Source organism: Rana temporaria, chromosome 1 (assembly GCF_905171775.1).
Source record: "Rana temporaria chromosome 1, aRanTem1.1, whole genome shotgun sequence".
Lineage (NCBI taxonomy): Eukaryota > Metazoa > Chordata > Amphibia > Anura > Ranidae > Rana > Rana temporaria.
The window spans coordinates 294,677,858-294,703,998 of record NC_053489.1 but is presented as its reverse complement, the minus strand read 5'-3'; the positions used below and the strand labels follow the sequence as shown (position 1 = coordinate 294,703,998).

The following is a 26,141-nucleotide window of genomic DNA, read 5'->3' as shown; positions in this document are numbered from 1 at the left end:
TGTACTTTTTTAGGGTAGCAACTTGCTAGGCAGCGAATTAAGGGCGAGGTAAATACAGAGCTTGCAAGTTCAGAATTTAGCTATGAGAATCACATTTCTAGTCTTGCCGTTCCTACATTTTAGAGTTTAAGAACATACTAAAGCAGTTTTTATAACTCAAATAACTCCAACACACCAAGAGCCAGTTCACACAGGGGTGACTCGTCAGGCCACTTGGTCGCCTGACAAGTCGCGCTCCGTTCTGTACGATGGAACCGTTCTAATAGAAGCAACTCAAGTCACTCTGACTTAGAAAAGGGTTCCTGTACTACTTTGGGACAACTTCAGGGCGACTTGCATTGACTTCAATACATAAGTCATTTTGCAAGTCGCCTCTGAAGTCGTGTGTAGATAGCCTTGCCGAGTCACACGGCAAGTTGTGCTGCACCAGTGTGAACCGGCACTTACCCTTATAAACAAAGCCATCACCACTTTTCATAAACAAGTTTTGTTCAACTTTATTTGGTAGTGATCCTTTAACACAGAAAAATGGGACACATGGCTGACATTTGGTTCAGGGAGTATATGGTGGAGGCTGAGCTTCTGCAGAGACCTTCTCATATGCTGGCGGAGCTCCTGGAGCCTGCAAAGTCAAAAAACAATGTAGTTAGTAAACTGAAATGTTAATTTGAGTCACACTTTTGTACACATCAAGGTTGAACATGAGGAAATGGTCAAGATTTTGTTGTACCAGACCGGGAGGCAAGTGTTGAGGGTAAGGTTGCCACCTCATCCCTTTAAAACCGAACACACATTACACCAGTTCTGTGGCTGATTAAGGTGTTAAACTCACTTGGTACCTTCTCTGCATTAAATTGGCCTCACAACCTGTGTAATTCGTATGTGTTCGGATTTAAAGGGATGAGGTGCCAATTCTAGTTGAGGGACTATAACACCGGTGCATCTGTGGGACACTGCAGGATCCGATAAACCAATAAAAATAAGCCAAGTAAAAGCTTAAGAGCTTTATAGAGTTGTGTTCTAAATATTGGGGACCTTAAGATTCTAAACTAGTTCATGCCATTAAAGGCTTTGCATTTTTACTGCAGTCTGCACCAAAAAGTTTAACAAACTAGAACTTTGAAGCAGAGTAAAAATGTTAGTGGGACACAATCTGCTGCCTATTCTAAATTCTTGGCAAGTACTTACCACTTTCTAATGTGGTTTTGTAGAAGAGAATTGGTGTTCAAACTTTTATGCTTCCAACAATTGTGTCACTACATGTGCCCCCCCCCCCCCCCAAATGGTCTTATACCAGGTCAAATATAGCAAAATTTTAGGCACTACTACAGTATTGGATTCTTCATTAACCCACTGAGAACTTTACATATTAAGTACATCCAGCAAAAAATATTTGCACACATGAATTGTACAGTCAGTGGCTGCTACAGCACTGTGGACTAGCGTTAATCGAATGGGGGTTGGGAGGATTTGTTTAGGCACAAGGTCTTCTGTTCGAACATAGTTTTGCTTAAGTTTTTGGCTAGTCCCTAAAGATAGGAGAAAATTATTCATGTAGTTGAAAGCAGTTGTTGGCTAGGAGTCCATCTTTGAAGTATGAACTGCAACAGCTAACTGAAGACCAATTGAATATAAGGCAACAGATCCAATATATTTCAGGAAACCTCAAATGTATAAAGGGTGGAATCTACCAGAAGAAGATAGAATTAACCATGTCATGCTTGACAAAGACAATGCAATGTCTAAAGTAGTTTCTCTACACGTTTGGTTTAAGATATTGAGACGCAGATGCAAATTATAAAACTTACAACATTCAGGGTGTTATAATCCTGTAATGGTACTTTACACTCTGCAGGCTCTCTTGCTCCACCCATCATAGCGCGGATTGCAGAAGGACGGAACTGCTGAGTCTGGAAAAAAATAAAAATAAAAAAAAGTTAGAATTGTGTAGTACAAAATAAGTTTCTGTACATGGATATGAAATGTTTCTTACCCCAAGTATTTTATAGCCACTCCTCCTCTTAAAGTACCAGCAGCCAATAATTAGAACAAGGGCAACCACGATGGCAAGAATAGCAATTCCAGCAGTCCTAATAAAAAAAAAAAAAAAAAAAAAAAAAAAGTTAATTTACTTAGAGCTCACACATGTATCTGAACGGGCAAATGTCTGAAAATGTAGTGATGGTGGACTACAGGTAACATTACGTGCCCTTCCCGTCATTCTATAGTTGTGGCCCTTTAATGCTGAACACCAGTGACTCTTGTGGGTGAGCCAACCCACTGTATTATGGGCTAGTAGTTTTGTGACCGGCGGCTCCATTGCATAACTATACACCAGGACTACATATCTCAGGGATCTTCTGGGAGAGACTATAAAATGAGATAGGAGTTCCGTCTCGCGCTCTTCTTCCTGGGCCTTGTGTAAGGCATACCTCTCCATGAGGAGGAGAGAGGTTGCGGCCTACCATGTGGTGTCAAGAAACTCCCTTACCTTGTAGGGCCCATCACTGCAGCTGCTTGCCAGACATATTCACAGCACCAACTCAGCAGCCCGACACCACATTCGTTGGTTGTAAAGGCTCAAGGTTTACCTTCATGCATTCTATATTTAGCAAGTACAGAATCACAGTATATATAAAATATGCAAAGTGGTGGGAGGGAAGCTACAGAGTGGCAAAGATGTATTTATTACAAATTATGTGAGCAGACTGCAGTTCCTCCTGAATAGTTTGACAACTCTTAATTTTCATAAGCACTAGGCCACTAGAAGCCAAGACTACTAGTCTTATTTTTCCTCAAACTAAAACCAGATATTGGCGCTGCAGAGGGGGCTTGGGAGCAGGATGAAGAGGTGGAGTGCCACGGGAAGGTGAAAGCCGCTTTAACTTTTTATGGCTTTTACACCTACGAGTTGCACATGACCACTTTGCTTGGTGTAGTGGTACCCCCATAGGAGCCGCTGAATAGATGCGTGGAATCTTTTTCCAATAACTGGACTCAATAACAATGACTCAATAACTAGTCTAGGAATATGGCACGGCCCCCCTGGAGGACTACTTACTTGCCGACACTCTGGTATGCTGTAGAGCAGGGGTGTCAAACTAAATTTCATGGTGGGCCGCATCAGCATTACGATTGCCCTCAAAAGGGCCGGTTGTATCTGTAAGATTAGGTGTCCAGCGCATCCCCTCCCCCTTCATTAGAGGTCAAGAGCCCCCCCACCATAAGAAGTTGGGTCCTTCGCTCTCCCTTACAACACAGTGTACCCCTTTCCTTATGCTGCTGGGAAGAAGCTGGATGCATTGCTTGAAAGCAAAAATTAATGGGCTGGAGGAGGACCAGAGGAGGGCTGGAGCTCTCCTGCAGCTGCCGGAGAGGTGCGAGGGCCACATGAAATGGCCTGGAGGGCCGGATTCGGCCCGTGGGCCTTGTGTTTGCCACCTGTGCTGTAGAGTAATAAACCCGACACTTGGCATATTTAGGTTCTAAGAATATTTTACTGGAACCAATAAAGAAGGTGGTTACAAAAAGGGTGGGGGGGGGGAGGAGTAATAAATCTGCCGAGTTTAGGAACAGTGCCAACTCTGCAAAAGAATTCCTCCAAAAAAGACATAAGACAATATTAATGAAGCAAATGCTGTATAAACACTTCATTGAGAAATAGGGCTGCCTACCTCCCTAAAAGGAGGTTACAGCTAACCGACTGTACTGACCCTCTGAAAGATGAATCTGGCCAGCCTATACTGCCATCATAAGGAGGGCGAACAGCATCAAGAATGAGAGTACAAGGAGAGGCCCTTTTATCAGTAATGGCAATAAGGTCCACGTCTCAGCTCTGATGTTCTTCACCGGTACGTGGGAGCACGTTAACTGTAATCCGATTAGGTGGGGTGGTAAACATTGGATTTATTGTAGTGTGGAAGGATAGAGTTGTCTTAAGCACAATATTCAATAGATTCAATCAAGTATTCCTGGTGTGAAGGCGTCTCCGTGTAAATGACAAAGAATGGATAAAGGTTAGGCGATTGTCCTCTCACCACCGACCAGACTGCTCCAATGTCTTCTGGACAGGAACTCATGTAGACACTCGTGCAGCAGATCCACGGTCCCGATGTGAAGCTTGACACACCGAAAGGCAGGTGACCCGAGTGGTGCTGGAAGGATGTCCGACAGCAAACGACCGAGCTAGGCTCCTCAGGTTACGGGTTGGAGGGTGGAACTCTGCATGGTAGGCCACAACCTCCCTTGCTGTGTCTCACAGAGGTCCATCTTGCGTCAGGCCTGGAAGCGCCATTCAGTCTTTCTGCTTCTTTTTTAGCTACTCCCAGCAATCTTCCCATTAGCAGCAAAGATCCCTGGGATATGTAGTCCAGACACAATCAGGTATAGCAATTATCTGACAGGAGGAGAACTACTCATGAAATTAGAAGAAATGGCCGCACACCACTGTAGGTCAAAATAATTTTTTATTTGCTGTGTAGATGCATTTCGCACACTTCACATGCGTGAAACATGTCTACCCAGCATTCTGATTCCTGTAATTTTTGGGATGTCCAAATAGGATTTTGGATCTACAGTGGTGTGCGGCCATTTCTTCCAATTTCATTCTGTGGAGGCGACCCCCAACTGAAGCATTAGGCTTCCTGTCTCACCTGGAGAGGCAGGTGTGTCTTTCCCATGGGAGTCCTACTCCTCCCACAGTCCTTTACGCTGGGCACACAAATATATGTCACCTGATGCACTAAAGGGACAGGTGAAAGACCCAGGATACAGTGCTTTTAGTCCATTTTGCTACAAAAGCTTGAACTTTGATAGCCAGTGGAGAATTGTAGGATACTCGAGTAACCTTTAGTAGCAATTCGAGGAGACCAATCGTCTCCTTTAATTCAGTGAGCCAAGTCCTTTCACAAGTAAATGATGGCTTGAGCTTTGTAGTTGCAACCTGTGAAGATTAATCTTAGTCTTGAAAAATCCAAGCACCAGTCCTTTCACCAAGAATTAGACCAAGCTTCAGAACACCAGGAAAAAAAAAAAAAAAAAAAAAAAAAAAAAAAGCAGCACATACCTTAATTGTGCAGTTACCAGTTAAAGTAGCACAGTGCTAAATGTCAAGAAATGGCCTGGTCATGAAGGGGGTAAAATCTTCTGGCAGTTAAAGCGTTTAGGCCTCATGCACACTGGACATTAAAACGTATGAAAACATCAGTAGCTTTGCAGCGAGTTCAATGTTTTTGCAATAGCGTTCCCCGCCTTTTTCAAAGGATCAAAAATAAAGTGCTGGCGAGTGACATTTGAGCGTTTACGCATTTTTATAGCTGAAAAACATCTCAGAACCCACCAGTTGTGGGTTTTTTTTTTACTGCAAAAAAAAAAGCCACTGCCCAAAACTGCTGATAACAGCCTATGTGTGCATGGACAACACATAGGATAACATGGAGAGTTTAGGGACTGTAGGAAAAAAAAAAAAAAAAAGTCAAATGACCAGTGTGCATGAGGACTTAATGTTAAGCGTGCTGCAGTACACCACCATAGGACAACATGTTTAGAGGCCCTTAATACCTCTGATCAGATTTAAGGACTGCTGCAGTAAAACCTCCACCAGGTTTTGCAATTCTTGTACTAGTCCTACAATCAAGTGTGTGCAAACCGTCCATTGGCAAGTGTTAGCTGTAGAAAATGCTCACAGAAACCCTTTAACGGCCATGTCATCAGCAGAATTTGCAACAGAATTTGAAATAGATTACCAAACTCAATTCCCCAGTTTCCTGAGGCTATACATTTATTTAATGAAATACTATACAGTAAAGTATGCCAACTTAATATGGTCAAAGTGGTTGTAAACCTGAGACATGAAATATGAACAAAGCATATCACTCTATAGCGTGTACTTGTCTCAAGTGAGAGCACTGTCATTTCATTCTGAAGCTTTGTTCCTCTGCCATTAGCATGAATCACTCCCGACACGAGAAAAGGTGATGGGAGGACTCTTCAGCTGATTGACAGCCTCAGCCCTGTTCCTGTGTGAAGGGGCATTCCTTCCCTCAAATCTGCAGAGCGAGATCTCAACTCCCCTTTCTGAACTCAGACATGCTTTTTAAATTCATCACTTTGAATGGATGTAGGAGTGAGGGTGCAATTTATGCAAGAGGATTGCTTTGATCTCTGCATCACCTGAGGCCAGTCACGTATGCATGTACAACTACAAGCATGTCAAAAGGTTTTCGTATCATAATCCACTTATACTGTATCAGTCTGAATACATACAGCTCTTTTTTTTAATCTAGCCAAAAAAAAAAAAAATCGTAATCATGGTCCCAGGGGCCATTTAAATTCCATTTTTATTGTTCATATAAAAGCTGTGCAATTTAATCTATAAATCTTTAATATAGAGTATCATTACACTAAAAATTGCAGTACCACCGCAATAAAATTACATTGGCTTGCAAAACCAGAGGGAAGCATAAGCCAATAAATGCCTTATACTTTAAAAAGATGTAATTAGTGAGCTAGAATCGAGCTGATCCAAACAAAAACGTATGCAGTGCCTCAGTGGAGGTGGAGAAATTGGAGACATTCCCTTTTCTGGTATGCCAACTAGGACAAAAGCATTTTATTTACGGTAGTACTAGCTCGAATAGACTGTACAAATTTAGTTTTTATATTGATTTAGCAGTATATTTTTAGTATTAAACCGCCGCTGTGATGCTTAAAGGCCAAGTTCACCTTTCAGGAAAATAAAATGCTTATTTTCTCCTGCTGTGCTGCTTTTCACATAGGATCATGGGGGCGAGGTCAGGCTCCGGCAGACATACTCCAGATTTCCTTTCCGCACCCCTGTATGGGCATTAAAAATTCAAGAGCTGGAGAAGTGTTGGTAGGGTACAAGAGTGATTGTAGGCAGGCGCTTACTAGGCTGCCTGGGTCGTAGGAGAAGAGTCAAAGGTTCTGCATTCCCCCCCTGCTTTTCTGAGTTCTATCCTCCATCCTGTGCTTCATATAAATAGGGGGGGGGGGGGAGGCTGTGCTTAGGGTTGCCACCTGTCTGGGATTCACCTGGACATTCCGGGTTTCAGGCTGCCTGAAACCCACACAATCTTCATAATTGACTGTGGCTCCCCAAGTGACAGAGTACCACAATCACCAAGTGCATAGTGGTGTGCACATGCCCTGTCCCCATACACTAAAAGGAGAGAAGAAAAGGCTTGATCTGCTCTTCCTTCAAACCCCTACTCCTCCTAACTGCCCACCCACACTCCAATTGCTGGCCTTCTGTGCCTCAGAAAAGGGATGCGTGTGCTGGAAATTTGAAACTCATGAACCAGCAGATATTGTGGCTGAAAAGGTGTCGATACCCGAGTCTCCATCTTTGGGCGAGCGAGCTTACTATCCAATGTGGACTGATGCAACAGGGGCATGCTGGAAACTGATGCAAATGGGAGGTTTGGTGAGCAGAAACCTTTTTGCATCAGTTCTCCTTTACATCAGAATCCACAGCGTTCCCACTTTAAAATGGTTTTACTGTGCGCCACTAATGTATTCAGATTTGGCTTGAAGAACAGGTGGGGACCCTAGCTGTGCTCAGGGTCTGGAGTAGGGACTGCAGCAAGAAGTCCACCAATGAAGATGTAACCAACAACAACTCACTAACCTCCGCACAGGATTCTACCTCACAAGGACTCCGCACCCATTATCAAAAAAAAAAAAAAAAAAACCTACTACCTGGAAAGTATATCATAACTAGCCTAGCACAAAAAAATATACTGCGATAGCCCGATCACAATGCATCTAGGAGGAAGGAGTTGAGCATGCGATGTCACGCCACTGCCATTTTAGTGTATAGTGGTGAGCAGGCTGATGCCAGTGTAGCGCTACCCCTGAAGGAGCCGCTGATTTGTTATTGGGATCAGCATATTGAGATACCTTAATGTGGCGAATGGGTGCAGTTGGAGAACAAAGTAGTGAGCGAAGGTCCAGGCAGTGAAGGGTTTTCCAATGCTTTATTTCCTGGCCATCATCAACTTCAAGTGGGAAGAAAATGTTGAGGAGAGAGGAGAACCTTGCGATATCAGGCCTGGATATGAACCAAGCAGTCCTGCTCTCAGTAGTATCAGATTGATTAGTCGCCACTCTTTCTGAGCGGGTGAAGTGCCCCCGGACAGACCCCTCTCACAAGCCTGGCAGCCGAGGTGCCACTTTGGATTTGCTGGGAGCAACAGATCTCTCACAGACCTGGCTCTAGGACCTCTGCCACAGGCCAATTACTTTAGGTGAGCTAAATGGATAAATGGAGCGAATCCTCCCAGTAGGTTTTAGCATAGGTCACCAGATGACAGCAAAGCGTACCTGTGAACATTCCGGTCACCAGATCCCCGATTGGTTTGTTCAAGCCCTGTTGGACAACCTGCCTCCGGGTTCCCCTAAAGCCGACCAACCTAGCGAACGGCACTGAGCCTGGGATCCTCTCAATAGAACTGGGGACCCAGTAAGTCACTGGAGTCCCCTTTTACCTCTGGATGAGGTTTTGTGTAGCCTGCAATTCTGGCCTGGTGACCGCGCTGGCGGGGTCCATGGATGCGCGCACCCTGAAGGTGGATGCCGCACCTGGAACAGGGACACCGCGAAAACTTGCCTAGCACATGACACCTGTCACAGATATACCCTCCCCCAGCATGCCCCGCGACTGAAAAAATCCTCTAATTGGCTGCTAGGGAAAACTTACTCTGCCAGCACCCCTCTGGTGCCAACTGCTGGCCAGGGATCCCTGGAGCACAGACTGACAGAAGTTCAGTAAAGTTGCTAAAAGTTTAAAAGTCTGCAGTTACTCAAAGGGGCGCATGAATGTACATGGCGTATCAGAACAGGGCCTGTAAAGCGCACACACAGGGTTGAAGAGAAAAAGTATAGAAGGCCATCACAATGGATTAGCTCAATAAAGTCGTTATGGGTAACCATGAACTGGTAGACAACCAGAATGCAGAGAGTGGTACCAGTCATAGGTGACAGGTACACCAGTAGTGGAGGTGGGCTTCTGGCCAGTGCGCCGACTTTCTCCCCAGCTGTTGGTTCCCCAAGAGCAATAAAGACCAAACCTGCAGTATGGAGATCTCACGAACCTACCTGCATGGTACAAGCAACTGAAGGAGTTTAGTGCATGCACAAGGTCCACGCTTTGTGCATGTCTGGACCTCATTCGGTCACAGGGTGTGACGTGGCAGAGGAAAGCTGGACTGGTGTAGCGGGACACAGGCTTTGTGGTGCTCCTCTCTAAATGTTACAATCTGGCAAGATGTGCAGTGAAATGGGACAGTATTTCACAGATGTGCCCTGTATGTCGCTTCACAACTGCACATCTCCAAGCTGGGGTCCGGTCTTGAAATAATTTTTCACATGAATGCGGAGCCATCTGATCCCAGGCATTGGGGAGCACATATACAATAAAGTATCCCCATGTGCAGGGCAAGTAGGCCCCGACCACAGGTCATCAACACCCATGCGGGCCATTGAGAACTACAAGCCATTTGCTGCAGTGCAAGATGGGACTTGTACTTTATTCACAGATTGGGTGCATGCAGGGCCCCCACAGCTCCATTGGAGAGATGCCTCCTCGCTTTGTTTTGGGGAAAAAAACAAAACAGGAAGGGAAAAAATAAATTGCACAAATGATAAAATCCTGACAAAGGTTTTAGCATATCCCTAACAAAAAATACATTATGTAAATTTAGATTAGATTTGTGTCATGCAAATCAAATGTGTTTCTTTTTTTGACTGTAGATCAAAAAAAGTACACAGTATATGATGCACTTTCACACCTAACCACTAGAGGGGAAATATACCATAGGCTTCAAATTATTGGATACCAAGCACAACCCGTTAAATGCTTTTTTTCCCCCCTAATCTTTTGAATAAAATTACTTTGGATGTGCCAAAATAATCAAAAGCAGGAAAACAAAAAAAATCCTGACCACCAAGAATGCATTTCATCATTTTAATGAATGCGACGCTGCACTGCCTACACATTTCTACCAACACAGCAGCTGTGCTTTTTATCTGATATAGATTAATCCATGCTGTAATGTGCCCTTTGGCGTATTAGAGCACAAATTACACAAGTTATGGATGTAAGCTCGCCTAGGGAAAAGGGTGGGAGAACAGCAGCGGCGGCAAGGATATACGGTTATAGCAATAAAGCGGTTAACAAGCCATGGCTGAAATAGCAGACGTGATTGTGTCAATGTTAAAGCAGTTGCTTGTGCATGTACCTGTATAAGCGATTCAAGCATATACACAGCCTCCCAAACATCTCTAAATTCAAAATACAGGGAAAGGGATGGCCCCTGAGCATTCAGTGTAGGTGATCAGTAGATCCATAAATAGGAGGCCCATTACCATTGTAAAGGGGCTGTAAATAAAGAAGTGTTCAGATCTGATCACTTCCAGGTTCAAAGTCAATGCAGTGCCAGGGAAATAAAAATAAAATAAACCCACAACCCCAAAGATTACCAGGTTAAGAGGACACCATATTAGGTTGTTTTTATGCCCTTTGCGAGTTTCATTTACCTATTTGTAGTACCTTATAAAGCTATAGGAAGTATTTTTTTTCCAACAGTCAAGTCAGACTTTGGTTACCAAAGCCAAACCATGCACCATTTCGGGTGGTGGCCAAGGGCACCACTTTGCTGCAAAATGCCCATTAACTGGTCACATACAGCAATTACATCAAAAACATTGAAGGTGCCTAAAATACATAAACAAAAAAAAACAGTTATAAGAACAAGAAGAATTTTGACCCATGAAATCTTAAAGTCTAAAAAAGGGACAGAACCCAAAACTGCCTCTGCTTAGCTTGCAATGCATTTATTAGCAACATTGATGCTGCATCTATATTGAGTGGAACCCAGGCTGGAGTGTGAAGCTTATTCAGAAAATGACATGCTGGGAGCATTAATACCTCTGAATATTACAAAAATAAAAAAATACACATTGCACTTACTCTTCCACACTGAGCCCATGTGACCTGCCTCTGCCAGAGCTGTAGGCCCCGAGACCACTTGATGTACCAGGACGGGGCATTCTCCAAGGTTCACACAACCAGCTTTTCCTGAAACGTGAGACCAAAGAGCTGTTTAACACCATAACTTCAATCACATAGTAAGGCTGGCTCTGATCCCACACCTATATACCCTTCCAGCTCCTAATTAGTGTTTAAGGGTCCATTAACTCATTAGGGAATTTGTAGTATGCCTGAACTGTGAGTTTGAACTGATAAGGGTTCCTATACAATTTATCCTTTGCTTTTAGATGGTAGTTTGAAACATACTGACTGCATGTTTATATATCTGCTTTCCTGCGGCATAACACATATTTATATTGCTCAGATCACCTTTATGTATTGTGTTGCTGAATAAAACAAAATGTTGGCACTCATTTTGTTTGTAGCGATCTATGGGGCAGATCCACAGAAGAATTACGCCGGCGTATCTATTGATACGCCGCGTAATTTCAAATTGCCGTATCTACAAAACAAGATACGACTGCATCTGGGCTCGATCCGACAGGTGTACGTCTTAGTACTCCGTCGGATCGTAGGTGCATTTTTCCGCCGGCCGCTAGGTGGCGTTTCCGTCGAATTCCACGTCGAGTATGCAAATTAGCTAGATACGGCGATCCACGAACGTACGTCCGGCCGGCGCTTTTTTTTACGTCCTTTGCGTTCGGCTTTTTCCGGCGTATAGTTATAGCTGCTATAATGAGGCGTACTCAATGTTAAGTATGGCCGTCGTTCCCGCGTCCAATTTTTAATTTTTTACGTCGTTTGCGTAAGTTGTTTGCGAATAGGGATTTGCGTAGTATGACGTCACCGTCGTAAGCATTGGCTTGTTCCGGTTTAATTTCGAGCATGCGCACTGGGATACCCCCACGGACGGCGCATGCGCAGTTAAAAAAAAATGTCATTTACGTCGGGTCATGATGTATTTACATAAAACACGCCCCCATCACAACGATTTGAATTGCGCGCCCTTACGCCGCCAAAGATACACTACGCCGCCGTAACTTACGGCGCGGATTCTTTGAGGATTCGGGGGAAAAAAGTAAGTTACGGCGGCGCAGTGTATCTTAGATACGCTACGCCCGGCGTAATAATGCGCCGCTGTACGTGGATCTGCCCCTATGTTGAGATGGTCCATAAGAATAAATAGTGGGACCTGATAACATGCAGGAATACACGCTATCACAGACTGCATTGTGAAAGCAGCCTTTTTTTTCATTATTTAATATGTTCAATACAGCCTTTTCTAAACTTTTTTTTTACCACAGAAGAACACTTAAAAACATTTTTGGTGTATCAGGGAACTCATGCTAAGGATAGCCCATTGGGGGCGTCATTATAAAAATGCACCTTACATTGGTGGTTAGAATACAGCCTTTACAAACAGCTAAAAAACAAACAAAAAAAAAAACACTGTTATTATATTATGTTATGTGACGATGGACTTGGAACTATGAAGGCTTCATCAGATGAGAGGTCAATTAAGCCCCATACACACTATTATGCCGCGCACACACGTTCGGAAATTTCGACAAGAAAACCGTGGATTTTTTTTCGGACGGAATTTTGGCTCAAACTTGTGTTGCATACATACGGTCACACAAAATTCCGACCGTGAAGAATGCGGTGACGTAAAACACTACAACGAGCTGTGTTTTTTTGGGCGTCGGAATTGCATACAGATGATCGGAATTTCCGACAAGAACTTCTCTTAAAAAATTTTAAAAATTGAGAACCAGCTCTCAAATTTTTGCTATCGGAAATTCCGACAGAAAAAGTCAGATGGACACAAGGTCGGAATTTCCGACCAAAAGCTCACATCAAATTTTCTTCTCAGAATTTCCAATCGTGTGTATGCGGCATTAGATTTTCTGCAGATTTTTGTCTTATTTACCCAAACCATGTAATATGAGGTCAAACCTTAAAGCCCTGTACACACGATCGGATATCCGATGGAATCTAATCGGATGGATTTTTTCGTCAGATATCCGATGAAGCTGACTTTCATCAGTCTTGCATACACACTATCAGACTAAATTCCGAATGTGCCAAGACGCGGTTACGTAAAACACTACGAGCCAAAAAAAAAAGAGGTTCGATGCTTCCGAGCATGCGTCGACTTGATTCTGAGCATGCGTGGATTTTTCTCCGATGGAGTTCCACACAGAGGATCAGATTTTTCTATTGTTTTTTTATCCAAGGGAAAAATGTAAAACATGTTCTATTTTTTTAACACCGATGGGGCCCACACACGATCGGTTTGTCCGATGAAAACAGACCTGTTTTCATCAGACAAACCAATCGTGTGTGGGCCCCATGGGTCTTTTTTCCATCGGTGTTAAAAAATAGAACACATTTTACATTTTTCCTATGGATAAAAAAAAATTATAGAAAAATCCGATCGTCTGTGTGGAACTCCAGAGTTTCAATTTGTATGCAATCAGGCAGGCCCTTGCACTACATGGTTTTGGTAAATCTGAAGACAAAAATCTTCAGAAAATCTAATAGTGTGTATGGGGTCTTAGCCACAGCTCAAGGCACCCCTAGCAACTTCTGGCGGAACCCTAGTTGAGCCTGGCTGGTTTAAACATATTAAAAAAACATACACATGTGCATTCAAAAACATGTATTATAACCAAATACTGCATGCTAATGAATGTAAATCACTACTGCAATCATTCTAAAGCTTGTCAGAAGTGGCTGTAACCAGCATCCTTATAATATATGTAGATAACATTCCCTGACTGAGCATACAGGACTTTTTTCCAAAATGGCCCAGTATAAAGCCTGCCATAAATGAACTGAATCTGATTTGAACAGTCTATTGGCAGGCTGAATGTACCCAAGTCGATCCACTGATCAACTTAGGTACAACCAGCATGTCTAATTTTTGGCATGCCAATGTTGCCAGCAGATATGACTGTATAGTAATAATTGCAGGGTTTCCCCCCACCCCCTGCTAGGAGAACACAATAGCTCCCCAGGAGGGATTCCCCCATTAACACTGATTGTGTTGATGGGAGAATCATTGACCGTTTTTCTTTCCTGTAACCCATGGTTGCAGGGCAAAAAATTGCACAATCTATGGCCTGGCCTGCCTATAGCCTGGTACACACTGGTCAGGAAAAAACTGACATCTCCGGTCGGGAGCCACTGCACAAACCAAACCGAATCACCAGGTTCTGTCGTACAGACCAACATACACACGGGCAGAATGTCAGATGGCATTTATGTATGGGTAAATGTCTCCCGACATTCATGCTGGGAGAAGACAGTGAGTATCACTAATGGCTATAGCAGCCGCTAGCGATAATTGCAAGAGAATCCAGCAGACTGGTTGTACCCAAGTTGATCGGTCGATCAACAAGGTAAATTCAGCCTGCCTGTTAAATGTTTGAATTGGCCAAGATTCGAACCCTGGCCTGCATGGCCGGGCTAACACATCACAATGGGCTTAAAATTGGACTTGCATGGCTTGGTAGTGCTTTTCAACACAGGTTTGTCTGGGGTTTACCATGAATGAAACTGCAGTGCAGTAGTATGTGTGTTGAAAAAACACTTTAACCACTTAAGGACCGCCTCCTGCACATATACGTCGGCAGAATGGCACGGCTGGGCACAGGCACGTACAGGTACTTTGCCTTTAAGAGCCCAGCCATGGGTCGCACGTGCGCGCCGCCGGACAGCGCCCCCGTGACCCGGTCCGAAGCTCCATGACCGCGGCCGCGGGACCCACGGACCCGATCGCCGCCGGTGTCCCGCGATCGGTAACAGGAGCTGAAGAATGGGGAGAGGTGTGTGTAAACACACCTTTCCCGTTCTTCACAGTGGAACTGTCATTGATCGTCTGTTCCCTGATATAGGGAAAGACGATCAATGACGTCAGACGTCCAGTACCGCCCCCCTACAGTTAGAAACACATGTGAGGTCACACTTAACCCTCACAGCGCCCCCTAGTGGTTAACTTCTAAACTGCAATTGTCATTTTCACAGTAATCAATGCATTTTTATAGCACTTTTTGCTGTGAAAAGGACAATGGTCCCAAAAATGTGTCAAAATTGTCCGATGTGTCCGCCATAATGTCGCAGTCACGAAAAAAATCGCTGATCGCCGCCATTAGTAGTAAAAAAAATATATTAATAAAAATGCCATAAAACTATCCCCTATTTTGTAAACGCTATAAATTTTGTGCAAACCAATCGTTAAACGCTTATTGCAATTTTTTTACCAAAAATGGGTAGAAGAATACGTATCGGCCTAAACTGAGGAAAAAATAAAAAATGTTATATCTTTTTGGGGGATATTTATTATAGCAAAAAGTAAAAAATATTGTTTTTTTTTCAAAATTTCACTATATTTTTATATATAGCGCAAAAAATAAAAAACGCAGAGGTGATCAAATGCCACCAAAAGAAAGCTCTATTTTTGGGAAAAAAAGGACGCCAATTTTGTTTGGGAGCCACGTCGCACGACCGTGTAAACACGGCTTCCCCGTTCTTCACTGTGGCGGTGTCATCGATCGTGTGATCTCTTTTATAGGGATCCACAATCTCACAGTCACACCTACAGCCACACCCCCCTACAGTTGTAAACACACATTAGGTGACACATAACCCCTTCAGCGCCCCCTGTGGTTAACTCCCAAACTGCAACTGTCATTTCCACAGTAAACAATGCATTTTAAATGCATTTTTTGCTGTGAAAATGACAATGGTCCCAAAAATGTGTCAAAATTGCCTGAAGTGTCCGCCATAATGTTGCAGTCACGATAAAAATTGCTGATCGCCACCATTAGTAGTAAAAACATTTTTTTATAAAAATGCAATAAAACTATCCCCTATTTTGTAAACGCTATAAATTTTGCGCAAACCAACCGATAAACGCTTATTGCGATTTTTTTTTACCAAAAATAGGTAGAAGAAATACGTATCGGCCTAAACTGAGGAAAAAAATGTTTTTTTTTATATATATTATTGGGGGATATTCATTATAGCAAAAAATTTCGCTATATTTTTGTTTATAGCACAAAAAATAAAAACCGCAGATGGTCTGGTCCTGGCCTGGTCCTTTAGCTGCATTTTGGTCCGGGTCTTAAGTGGTTAACCTGCATATTGGTCCAGGTCTTAAGTGGTTAAAATGTGTGTTTTATTGTGTGTTGCTGCAATGCATAGGTCTGAAGGGGCCCTTATTAAAAACACCTAGGGCCCATTCACACTTATGGCTGGTTCACGAATTTGCAATTTACATGTGTTACCAGGCCCCTATGCAATTTGGTAATGTGGTAAAATATGTAATGTGGTTATACGCACAAACTGTGATGTTTTTTGATGCAGTTCATTTTAAATTCCACCCCAATGTACTATTACAGCAACACAAGCATGCTGCTGCATACCAGAATACACATTTCCTGACAGACTCCATGGCAGCCTACGTGTGGGTTAATCCCGCCTCTCATACCTCATAGGACCCTACTCCCATAAAGCTTTGCTTCTCCCAATCGACTGTGTTCCTTTTTTGTCCTCCTACTAGGACCTAAGTAGTTTGTTACCTCAGAAAAAGTATCCCTTGGTCCATAGTCCTGGTGTTCATACACAGAATGTTTTGTTAGAGCTCTGAAGTCCAACAAGTTTCAGCTATTAGCTGGACGGACATCTACAGTGTCTGCGGCACTTTTAAGAAGCTTACTAGCCTGCCACTGCCAGGTAAGCAGCAATCCGACCATACATCCTGGCTATTAGCAGGAGGTCTCTACTGTCCCAGACCTTGCAGAGTGAGCAGCGGTGGCTACTATTTCCAGGCTGGATCATGGGATTTCCTTGGTGGTAATGTATGACAGTAATACTTACTATTATGGCAGCCAGTTTATGTGTGTTGTCTGTCGTTTTTTTCTCCTAGCTATGGCCGCTGGAACGCATTGCGTTCCAGCCTCGCCGCTGTCTGGTGGTCTGCGCATGCGCAGGCCTCGTTTGCGAATGAGGCTTGGTTGCGCGTGCGCCTTCCAGGTCCAGTTAGCCGCGATCGCGCATGCGCGCGAGGTCTACAGGATGACGCCGGGGCACAGCACAGGCGCACGGCTGTGCGCGGTGACGTCATCAACAGGGCGGCGAGTTTAAATAGCTGTCAGGTACAGCTAATCAGTGGCACATCCTGACGGTACGAGGATTAAGGTGTATGCTCTAGGGTAAGAGGCTATGCTAGCTTACTGTCTTGTTTTTCCCCCTTATGCTGACTTAAGGCTCGTACACACGGTCGGACATCCAACAAAATTTCCCTTGGATTTTTGACTTAATTGATTTGTCCGATCACACCCATAGCATACACACACTCGGACTTTTTCGTCAACCAACACGAACGTAGTGACGTTTTAACGTACGGCCACGCGATTCAAAGAGGAAGTTCAATTTTCGTACGTCCCGCGTTGCGTTCCATCAGCTACTATATAGTTAGTTGACGTTTCGTGTGAGTGCTTTCCCGATTTCCCTTTTCGTGCCTTTTTGCTCGTTACTTTGCGTGCGTTCGCTCGATAACGAGATGTTGCGGAATCCAGCGAGAGAACGGGCTGTTTATGGTCTTGGAGTTCTGGCTATTGCTCAAGCCCGGACCAGGACCAGGAAGAGGAGGACTGTTTGGACCAAAAATTGGTTGCTTCATCGGGACCAATTTTCACATATGGCATTGCTGAGGGAGCTGCAAGAAAATAATCCGAATGATTTTCGGAACTATCTTCGGATGTCAGATGCCTGCTTCCAGCGTCTTCTAAACTTGCTGTCCCCATATATTAGCAAGAAGGACACCTGTATGAGGCCATGGAAAAGGAGAGAGTTCTTACCACTTGCCAAGCTTTAAGCATTCAACATTATCTACACAAAATGTATTTAATCTGCCACCAGAGGGAGTCAGGAAGCATATTCTTTGCTATGCTTCTTAATTGTTATTACACAAATGTTTGGATATATTTTAGTGTTCTCTTGCCCCTATAATGTATGTTTTCAAAATGCTGTTAATATTTTGTGCTCAAGTATTAACTAATTTTTCTTTGCTTCACTCCACAGTTTCCTTCAAACCCTGAGGAATGGCAGGATGTTGCAGCCCAGTTTGCCAATCAGTGGAATTTTCCCAACTGTGGGGGTGCCACTGATGGCAAACATGTCCGAATTGTTCCTCCACCGGCCTCAGGCTCTTTTTTTTATAATTATAAGGGCTTTAACAGCATAGTTCTGCTTGCTATTGTTTCAGCAAATTATGAGTTTTTATATGTTGATGTCGGTATGAATGGTCGTCATTCCGATGGAGGTGTCATGGCTCATACCGAATTCTATCAGCGTCTTACGTCTGGCACCTTACATTTGCCACCTGCGCACGACAACGTGGAGGGCCTCAACTTTGTATTTGTGGCAGATGAGGCGTTTGCTCTTGGGGAACATCTTTTGAAGCCCTTTCCAATGAGGAACCTCACTCGTGAGCAACGGATATATAACTACAGACTATCTCGTGCCAGAAGGGTGGTTGAAAACGCCTTTGGCATTTTGTCATGTCGTTTTAGGCTTTTTCTGACTGCCATTCACTTGGCGGAATACAAAATAAATCATGTTGTTTTGTGCTGCTGCATCCTCCATAATTTTCTACGGAGGAATGCTGCTAACTACATAGGTTCCGGGCATACTGATGACCCCTCAGGTGGACGTCCAGCTGAAGATGCAGTGATGCCAGCCCTGCAACAAACTAGACCTGCTGTCTCCTCCCAGAATGCCCGTCTGGTGCGGGAGCAATATATGGACTATTTTGTGGGTAGAGGGGCAGTGCCTTGGCAGCAAGATGTCCTTTAGTTTTTTGTGAACCTTTATGATGTTCCTTTTGAAAACCTTAAATTAGTTTTCAAGATGCTGTTATGTGTGTTTATTACTATTATTTTACTGATTAATGAAATGTTGCTGTGATTACCATAAAATATTTTGAAACAAGCAAATGTTTAATTAGCCTTTCTAAAGTTACAAACAGCTATGTGTATTATTATTATGCCTTTTGTTTCTGCTACACCCCTTTTCCATATGCAAATATACTGGTAGTAGTGATCAGATAAATAATAAGCCACAAAATGTTTGAAAAAATATATTTGTTCAATCCTGCACAATCCAATGTCACTTTTTGGCAGTTTACAAAATCAAAAAACATTGGTAGTTCAGGAATAACACAATTGTGTATTTTTTGGGTTAAATGCTAAACATGCATCTTTTCAAACTCAGCCCTAGACATTGTCAACTTTTTTGCATCCAAATTTTTCCATTTTCAGCTTTCTTCACGCAACAAAAACAAATTTACCAATGTAAATGTCTGTCCAGATGCACTTTTGTTCATTCTGTGTTCCATTTTTGGGTGTGGCAAAAATGCATGCACAGTGGTCTCCATGCGCCCCGTGGGTTGTGGTTGGCTGTAGCTCACAACATGTAGTTAGCCTTATCCCCGAAACGGACTACCATGTTGTGAGCTAGAGCCGACCGGAACCATAATGGAGTGCATGTCAAACCCTGTGCCTGCATCTTTGTCGCATACAAAAATGCACACCAAAATGAATGGAACTGCGTCTGATGTGAACTGACCCTTAGCACAGTCTTTAGCAACTCTCCTTCTCCTGGTGCAATCCCAGGGTCAGAATGACAAGTTGTTCCACTTTTGGCCTCGATACATTGGGCATTTCTATATGTGCATTTTTGTCTGATTTTAAGGTCAAGCCCTTAAAAAATTACAAAATGACATTTGTAGGCACCAGGAGAAGAAGAGTGGATAAACACTCAGCTGAGACCCTGAAATCACACATAAAGATAGTCATTTTGTGGTAATGGCCAACCATTAAAACAATTTTTTTGGCGAAAAAATACAGATTTTACAAAATGTGCGTAGTGCAAATAGAATTAGTGCAAATTCTTTGAATTATCACAAACTGAGCATGTGCAAACAAGGCTAATTACAAATATTTCCATGCTAAAACCTTGAACACGAGTGAACATTTGTAATTATAAAACAACGATAGAAAAAAACTAAAATTTTGCTAACAGGTCGTAATAATCCCGGATTCGTCTCTGAACACCAGTGGCAGCCTCCTTGAGATTTTCCAGCTCTGTCATTGCCTGCAGCATATCAGCACTGATCCGACCAATAGTGCATCCTGGTAGTTGGTGGCCTTGGAAAAAGACAAAAATGTATTATGTGTTTGATGGTGAAGTGACTGAGGCAATCCAAAAAAATAACAAAATTTTACAATGGGGTCTATTTTCAGGAAATACTTACCTAAACCTAGACACTCAATTAGTCCTAACAACCTTTTTCATCTTTATAATACACCTACACTACTAGTGAATGTACACACTACAGATAATACTCTGTAAATCTTGTGCCAGGTGCATATCCATGTGTCTTCACATGCATCTACCTAAACACCACTGCCACCTCTCCCTTCTACATGCTCAAATGTTCAATACACTAAATAATTTGCTATTGTGGTGTAGGCGTGTGTGGTGTGGACCTAGAAACAAGAAACAGGTGTTGATTTTGCAAGGCACATGTTCCAAAAACTTACTGGGGCAAACAACAACCTCCGAAGGCTCATCTTGCATTTCTTGCACTCCTTCACCCTCAGCATATCTGGTGTCTGGGGATGTGCTGTCGACTGGTGGCTCTTTGCTGGGTCCGGCACTATCCTCCAAATCCTGCAAAGGTTGGTGTTGAGCACACTCACAATCCTCTAAAATGAAAGAATAAATCATCTATGAATCCTTGCCAAAATTACATTATATTAACATAATCACATGTGCTGCTTTTAAAGTCCACCAACCTTGCCCTGGTGAACCAGTTTGCGCCACACTAGTGCACTACACTATGCATTATTACAATAAACGCAATGCTAGGGAACAGGAGTATGATGTCATATAAAATGTATGAAGACATGTCTATATATAGGCCACATTAAACAACTCAGGCAGATGGCACCCATCACTCTTGTTTGCTATGGCAATATGGTTTATATGATGTGAAATCTAGCAGGCGTGACTCTGTGTGACTCTGATCCCCAGGGCCTCTCCTCTACCCATCTCTACCCTGTAAATGCGTCATTAATGGTCAGTGATGAGCCACGCATCTAACATAAAGTGTAATGTACCCCTTAAGTTCAGTCCTGACACCATGGCGTTTGTCCTATCTATAAACACCCCTGTCACTGGCAAAAGCACATAAGCATTTTTAGTAACTTACGTTTTGGGGCAGATTTGGGGCCTGTTGTCTCCCCTGTTCTCTCCCCTGTTGGAGCCCGGCCAAGGGAAGCCTCCCTTTGTCCCCTGTGGTGTCTTTCTCTGTGCATTTGTCCTGTTGAAAAAATTAGAATACAGTATATTAAGGATTTGCCAAAAGTAGCCAAGACATAATAAAAACTTTACAATTGTAATGAACTGCTTGTAAACTTCCATTAACTTCTTCTGTAGGCCCCACCAGAAAAATAAATCATTAAATTTCATCCATCTATAATGTACAGACAAATAATTCTCTAATTACATGTACTTACTTCTTTTGATAATGGTGCGGTGAATGGCTTCTAAATTTTCTTGCTCTCTGTGCTTCAAATCTGACCATCGTTTGCGGATTTGGTCTTTCGTTCGTTGGATACCATAATCTCCTTCCAATACCGCGAGGATCTTCTCCAGAACCCAGTCTTTATGGCTGTTGGGCCTATCATAATTTTCGAGTTTACAATCGTAATCGTACTTCTCAAAGATGCGAACCATCTCCACCATCTCCCCCTTGCTCATGGGGGTGGCCTTGTGTTTTCTATAAACGCCTCCACTGCGGGGCCTATTCGTTTTCGTGGGTTCCGCCATCACATTCTCCCTCACACATCCCAGAATGTCGCATGAAGAAAAAGGATTGTGGTCCCGCCCCAGCGTCATGACGCACGTAGAGCGAAGCTTCACGCATGCGTAGGCTATATAAATCAAGAACGAGCGCTCGATGTCACGGACGCATGCACGAACCTAACGGAACGACTCTACGTGCAGCCGAAGGTCTACGCGGAACGAAGGTAGGTGAATACATTGGGACACTAGTGGTTACTGCATGATTTAGCTTAGAGCAAACAGAGATTGTATAAGCAGGTTAGGAAGTTACAGCAAGCACTTATTGGTCGTATTGTATCCTTTATTGCAGATATCTCATCCAAAAAATGCCGAAAGCAAAGGGTGGAAAGCTTAATTCCAAAGCATTCATCACTGCTTTTATTGATCTCTATAGATCACACACATGTCTGTGGCAGGTCACCAATAAAGACTACTCCAATAAAAATAAAAGGCAGGCAGCAATTGATGAACTGGTGGCAGAAGCAAAGACTGTGTACCCCAGGGCCAACGAGACCCAAATAAAAGCAAAAATTGGGAGCCTGAGGAGCACTTTTAAGAGGGAGCTCAAGAAGATTGAGTGTTCAAAAAGATCGGGAGCTGCAGCAGATGATGTGTATGTGCCCAAGCTATGGTACTTCAGCAGCCTGATGTTTTTAAAGGACCAAACTAAGCCACGAAAACATCTGTCCACACTTGCATCCGCATCAGCAGAGGCCACAGATACTGAGGCTGAACCAACTCAGGATGAGGAGGAGGAGGAGGAGGAGGAGCTCAGCTTGACACAGGTATAGTATTCCTGAAAATATGTGCATTCAGATATACTATGATCAGTGGCGTTGCTAGGGGGGGTGACATGACCAGAGGTGCAGGTGGCTGTGTAATGTAAAAGGGTCCAGAGGTGTAGGGTGCTGTGTAATGTAAAAGGGTCCAGAGGTGCAGGGTGCTGTGTAATGTAAAAGGGTCCAGAGGTGCAGGGTGCTGTGTAATGTAAAGGGGTCCAGACGTGCAGTTGTGGAGAGGGGTACACAGTAGTAACAAAATGATATTGAAGGATGCAGAGGTATGCAGGGGGCACAGTGGGGTGTTTTTACATTTTAACGTGTGGGGGGGGGGGTGCCAGATATTGGATCCGCCCCGGGTGCCAAATGCTCTAGGTACGCCCCTGACTATGATGTTAATGTGTTGTTATGATGGCAAGAAAAAAAAATAATGCTCCTTTTTCAGACACAGGACGTTGCCAGCCAAGAAGAGGCTGGGCCCAGCAGACAGTCCACACAATGTAGAATCCCTACACTGAACCCTCCTAGGAAAAGGGCCAAGAAGAGGCAACATCTGGATGATGCCACGGCTGAATTTCTAAGTAGGGCCACATCGGTCATCACCACAGCACCCGATAGTGCAGAAGGGTTTGGCTGTTTTATAGCAAACAAACTACGGGAAATTGATGCCGATCAAAGGGAGCTATGTGAGGGGATCATGGTCCAGCTCCTTAGCAAGGCCAGGAAACGGGAGCTAAACCCTAATTCCCATGTCTGTGATATAGATCACACACCTCCAGCCAATGTACAACAGGCCTACCAACAACAGACAGCCTACCAACCCCAGACAAGCTTCCAAGCACACCCAGCCTACCCACACCAGCCAACCTACCCACACCAGCCAGCCTACCCACACCAGCCAACCTACCCACCCCAGCCAACCTACCCACCCCAGCAAGCCCACCCACCCCAGCAAGCCGACCCACACCAGCCAACCTACCAACCCCAGCCAACCTACCCACCCCAGCAAGCCCACCCACCCCAGCAAGCCGACCCACACCAGCCAACCTACCCACCACAGCCAACCTACCCACCCCAGCAAGCCCACCCACCCCAGCAAGCCGACCCACACCAGCCAACCTACCCACCACAGCCAACCTACCCACCCCAGCAAGCCCACCCACCCCAGCAAGCCAACCCACCCCAGCAAGCCAACCCACCACAGCAGCATGGGGGTCAGTGGCCAACTCAGAGCCCCGATTTTAGGGGATACTAATTTATATTGAAATATATATGATTTTGAACATATTTTTGCTATTATTTGTAGTTGAGTATGTATTTTTTGGTTTGGCTTAACAAAAAATGCTAGAATTATGGCATAAAATCTTTAGTTTTAATCTATTATTGTTTTTTGTATTGTGGTGGGAGTGTTAAAAAATATAACGCCTCAGCTGATGAGGTGTGAAGTGTGGAGAGTGTTGGCCAGTTTGGTATGCATAAATATCAGCCTGTTGAAGTACCACAGCCTGGGCACATATATGTCTGCTGCTGCTGCTCCCCATCTTTTGGAGACCACAATCTTCTTGGGCTCCTTATATTTTAGTTAATGCTCAAGTCCCCAAGTTTGGAGATTCTAACCTAATTTATGTATGCCCTGGGGTACAGAGGCTTTGCCAAGTCAACCAGTTCTTCAATTGCTGCCTTCCTGTTGTTTTGTATTTGGATCTGTTATTCTTTTTACCATTTTTTGCAAAATAAAAGGATGATGCTAAAAACTCGTGGATTATGTGTGGAAAGTCAAATGTCAGTTTGTGAGTAGGCAGGCCCTTTGCTAAAATTGAAGGGACACAAATAGAGTAGTTATTACTTTGCCCAGCATAAAGAATTGGGGATATTTTTGGGTTTGGAATTTCAAATAAATAACAAAAAAAAGGCTGGATTCATATCCAGAAAATACACTAATCCAAAGTAAATACATTTGTTTTTAATCCGTCCGTATCACCAGTTGAGCAGATGTACATATTAGGACATTCTAAAGAAAAAAAGAATATGCGCTGCTATTTGAGATTTCTAAACTTGCCGCGTGACGAATGAGCATTTTCGAATACGAACGCTAGTTTTACTAGACAGATGGCTTCCGGGTGCTCTTTATTTCGGGGCATGCGCATTTAGATTTTTTCGAAAAGTCCGATGGTTTTCTGTACACACGGTCGCACTTTGCACAATCGGACTTTTCTGAACAGAAAGTTGGTCCGTTCACAGACCCAACTTTTTGTCCGATTGAAGCCAAAAAAGTTGGTCCGATGGAACGTACACACGGTCGGAGAAATTTGAAAAGTGCCGGATTTTGAAGTTGGTTGGCCGAAAATCCGACCGTGTGTACGGGGCTTTAGTGTTCTTTTGCCTGATGCCCTGTTTATCATTGTTTTTTTCTTTAGTGCTGTGTGTGCTCACTGCCATGGATGTGTCACCGCCCCCCTGTGGCCAAACCTTACGCTGCAGGTAGGATGGAATTATTTTCCCTCTGCCTGTTTTCTATGGGGTTTTTTGGCCGGTCTAAAATAGTATTTTATTTTCTTTGTTCCCAGCCCCTCTAGGTCTGTTTCTCAGTCATTAGCACGTGAAGATAATGTTGAAACTCGGTCGCAGCATCATTAATCAAATTCTAGAAGCTCTAGGTCATCATCTAGACATCATAGAGAGGGATCTAGATCCACATCAGGTCACCATTCTCACCGCCATTCCAGTCACTCTGGAAGAAAATCCTGTTGGGGATGTAGAGCTCAGGTCCCAGAAGGAAAATCCCTCTGTGAGCCATGTTATTCCCGTGCTGTAGGGGAAAGAGGAGGTGAAGACCAGCAGGTGGAAGCCCTGGTCAGAAGAGTAGTCCAAGAATCTTTGAATGGCTCTGAGGCCATCCAAGCAGTTGTCCCTCCTGTTGAACCTTCCCCAGTCCTTGTGCAGGATAGCCCTGAGGTTCCGGGGCCCTCTCAGCTTAACCGCTCCACAAGCGTATCCTCAGAAAGCGTGGAGGAAAGTGTTAACTACGCGGCAGGCTTTGATTTTTCTCTGGTCCCAACCTTGGTAAAAGCAGTTAAGGACGCTTTAAAGTGGGAAGATCCAGTGGAAGCACCTTCCAAGCAAAGGAAGTACTTCAAGCAGCTTAAGAAAGACCGCCCAAACTTTCCACTTCTTGGTGAGCTTGGAGAAGTTATTACAGAAGAATGGTATGGCACAGACAAGAAAAATTCTTTACTCTCTAAAATAGCAAAAATGTACCCATTCAAGAGTGATGAGGTGAGACATTTAGAGTCAGCCCCTCTAGTTGACGAAGCCTTGATGAGACTGGTAAGACATGTCACTCTCCCTCTGGAAGACACTGTCTCCTTCAAGGATGGTCTGGAGAGAAAAATAGACACGGATCTAAAACTTATTTACATTACAGCAGGCATGGC

At 43.8% G+C, this 26,141-nt stretch overlaps 1 protein-coding gene across 2 annotated transcripts in view; it reads right to left on the bottom strand.

Annotated features, from left to right (window-relative positions):
* Positions 1 to 471: 471 nt before the first annotated feature.
* Positions 472 to 26,141, bottom strand: part of MLANA (melan-A) — a 31,500-nt gene continuing 5,830 nt past the window's right edge. Inside the window, exons 2-5 of one of the 2 annotated variants that reach the window (XM_040357556.1) lie at positions 10,991 to 11,098; positions 1,994 to 2,090; positions 1,809 to 1,910; positions 472 to 622 (exon numbers count right to left, since the gene is read on the bottom strand). In XM_040357556.1, coding sequence (XP_040213490.1) covers positions 554 to 622; positions 1,809 to 1,910; positions 1,994 to 2,090; positions 10,991 to 11,070 — 348 coding nt within the window. In that variant the 5' untranslated portion in view covers positions 11,071 to 11,098 and the 3' untranslated portion in view covers positions 472 to 553. Of the gene's footprint in view, positions 623 to 1,808; positions 1,911 to 1,993; positions 2,091 to 10,990; positions 11,165 to 26,141 lie in introns of those variants that run through there. The other variant, XM_040357548.1, reaches the window with a different exon arrangement.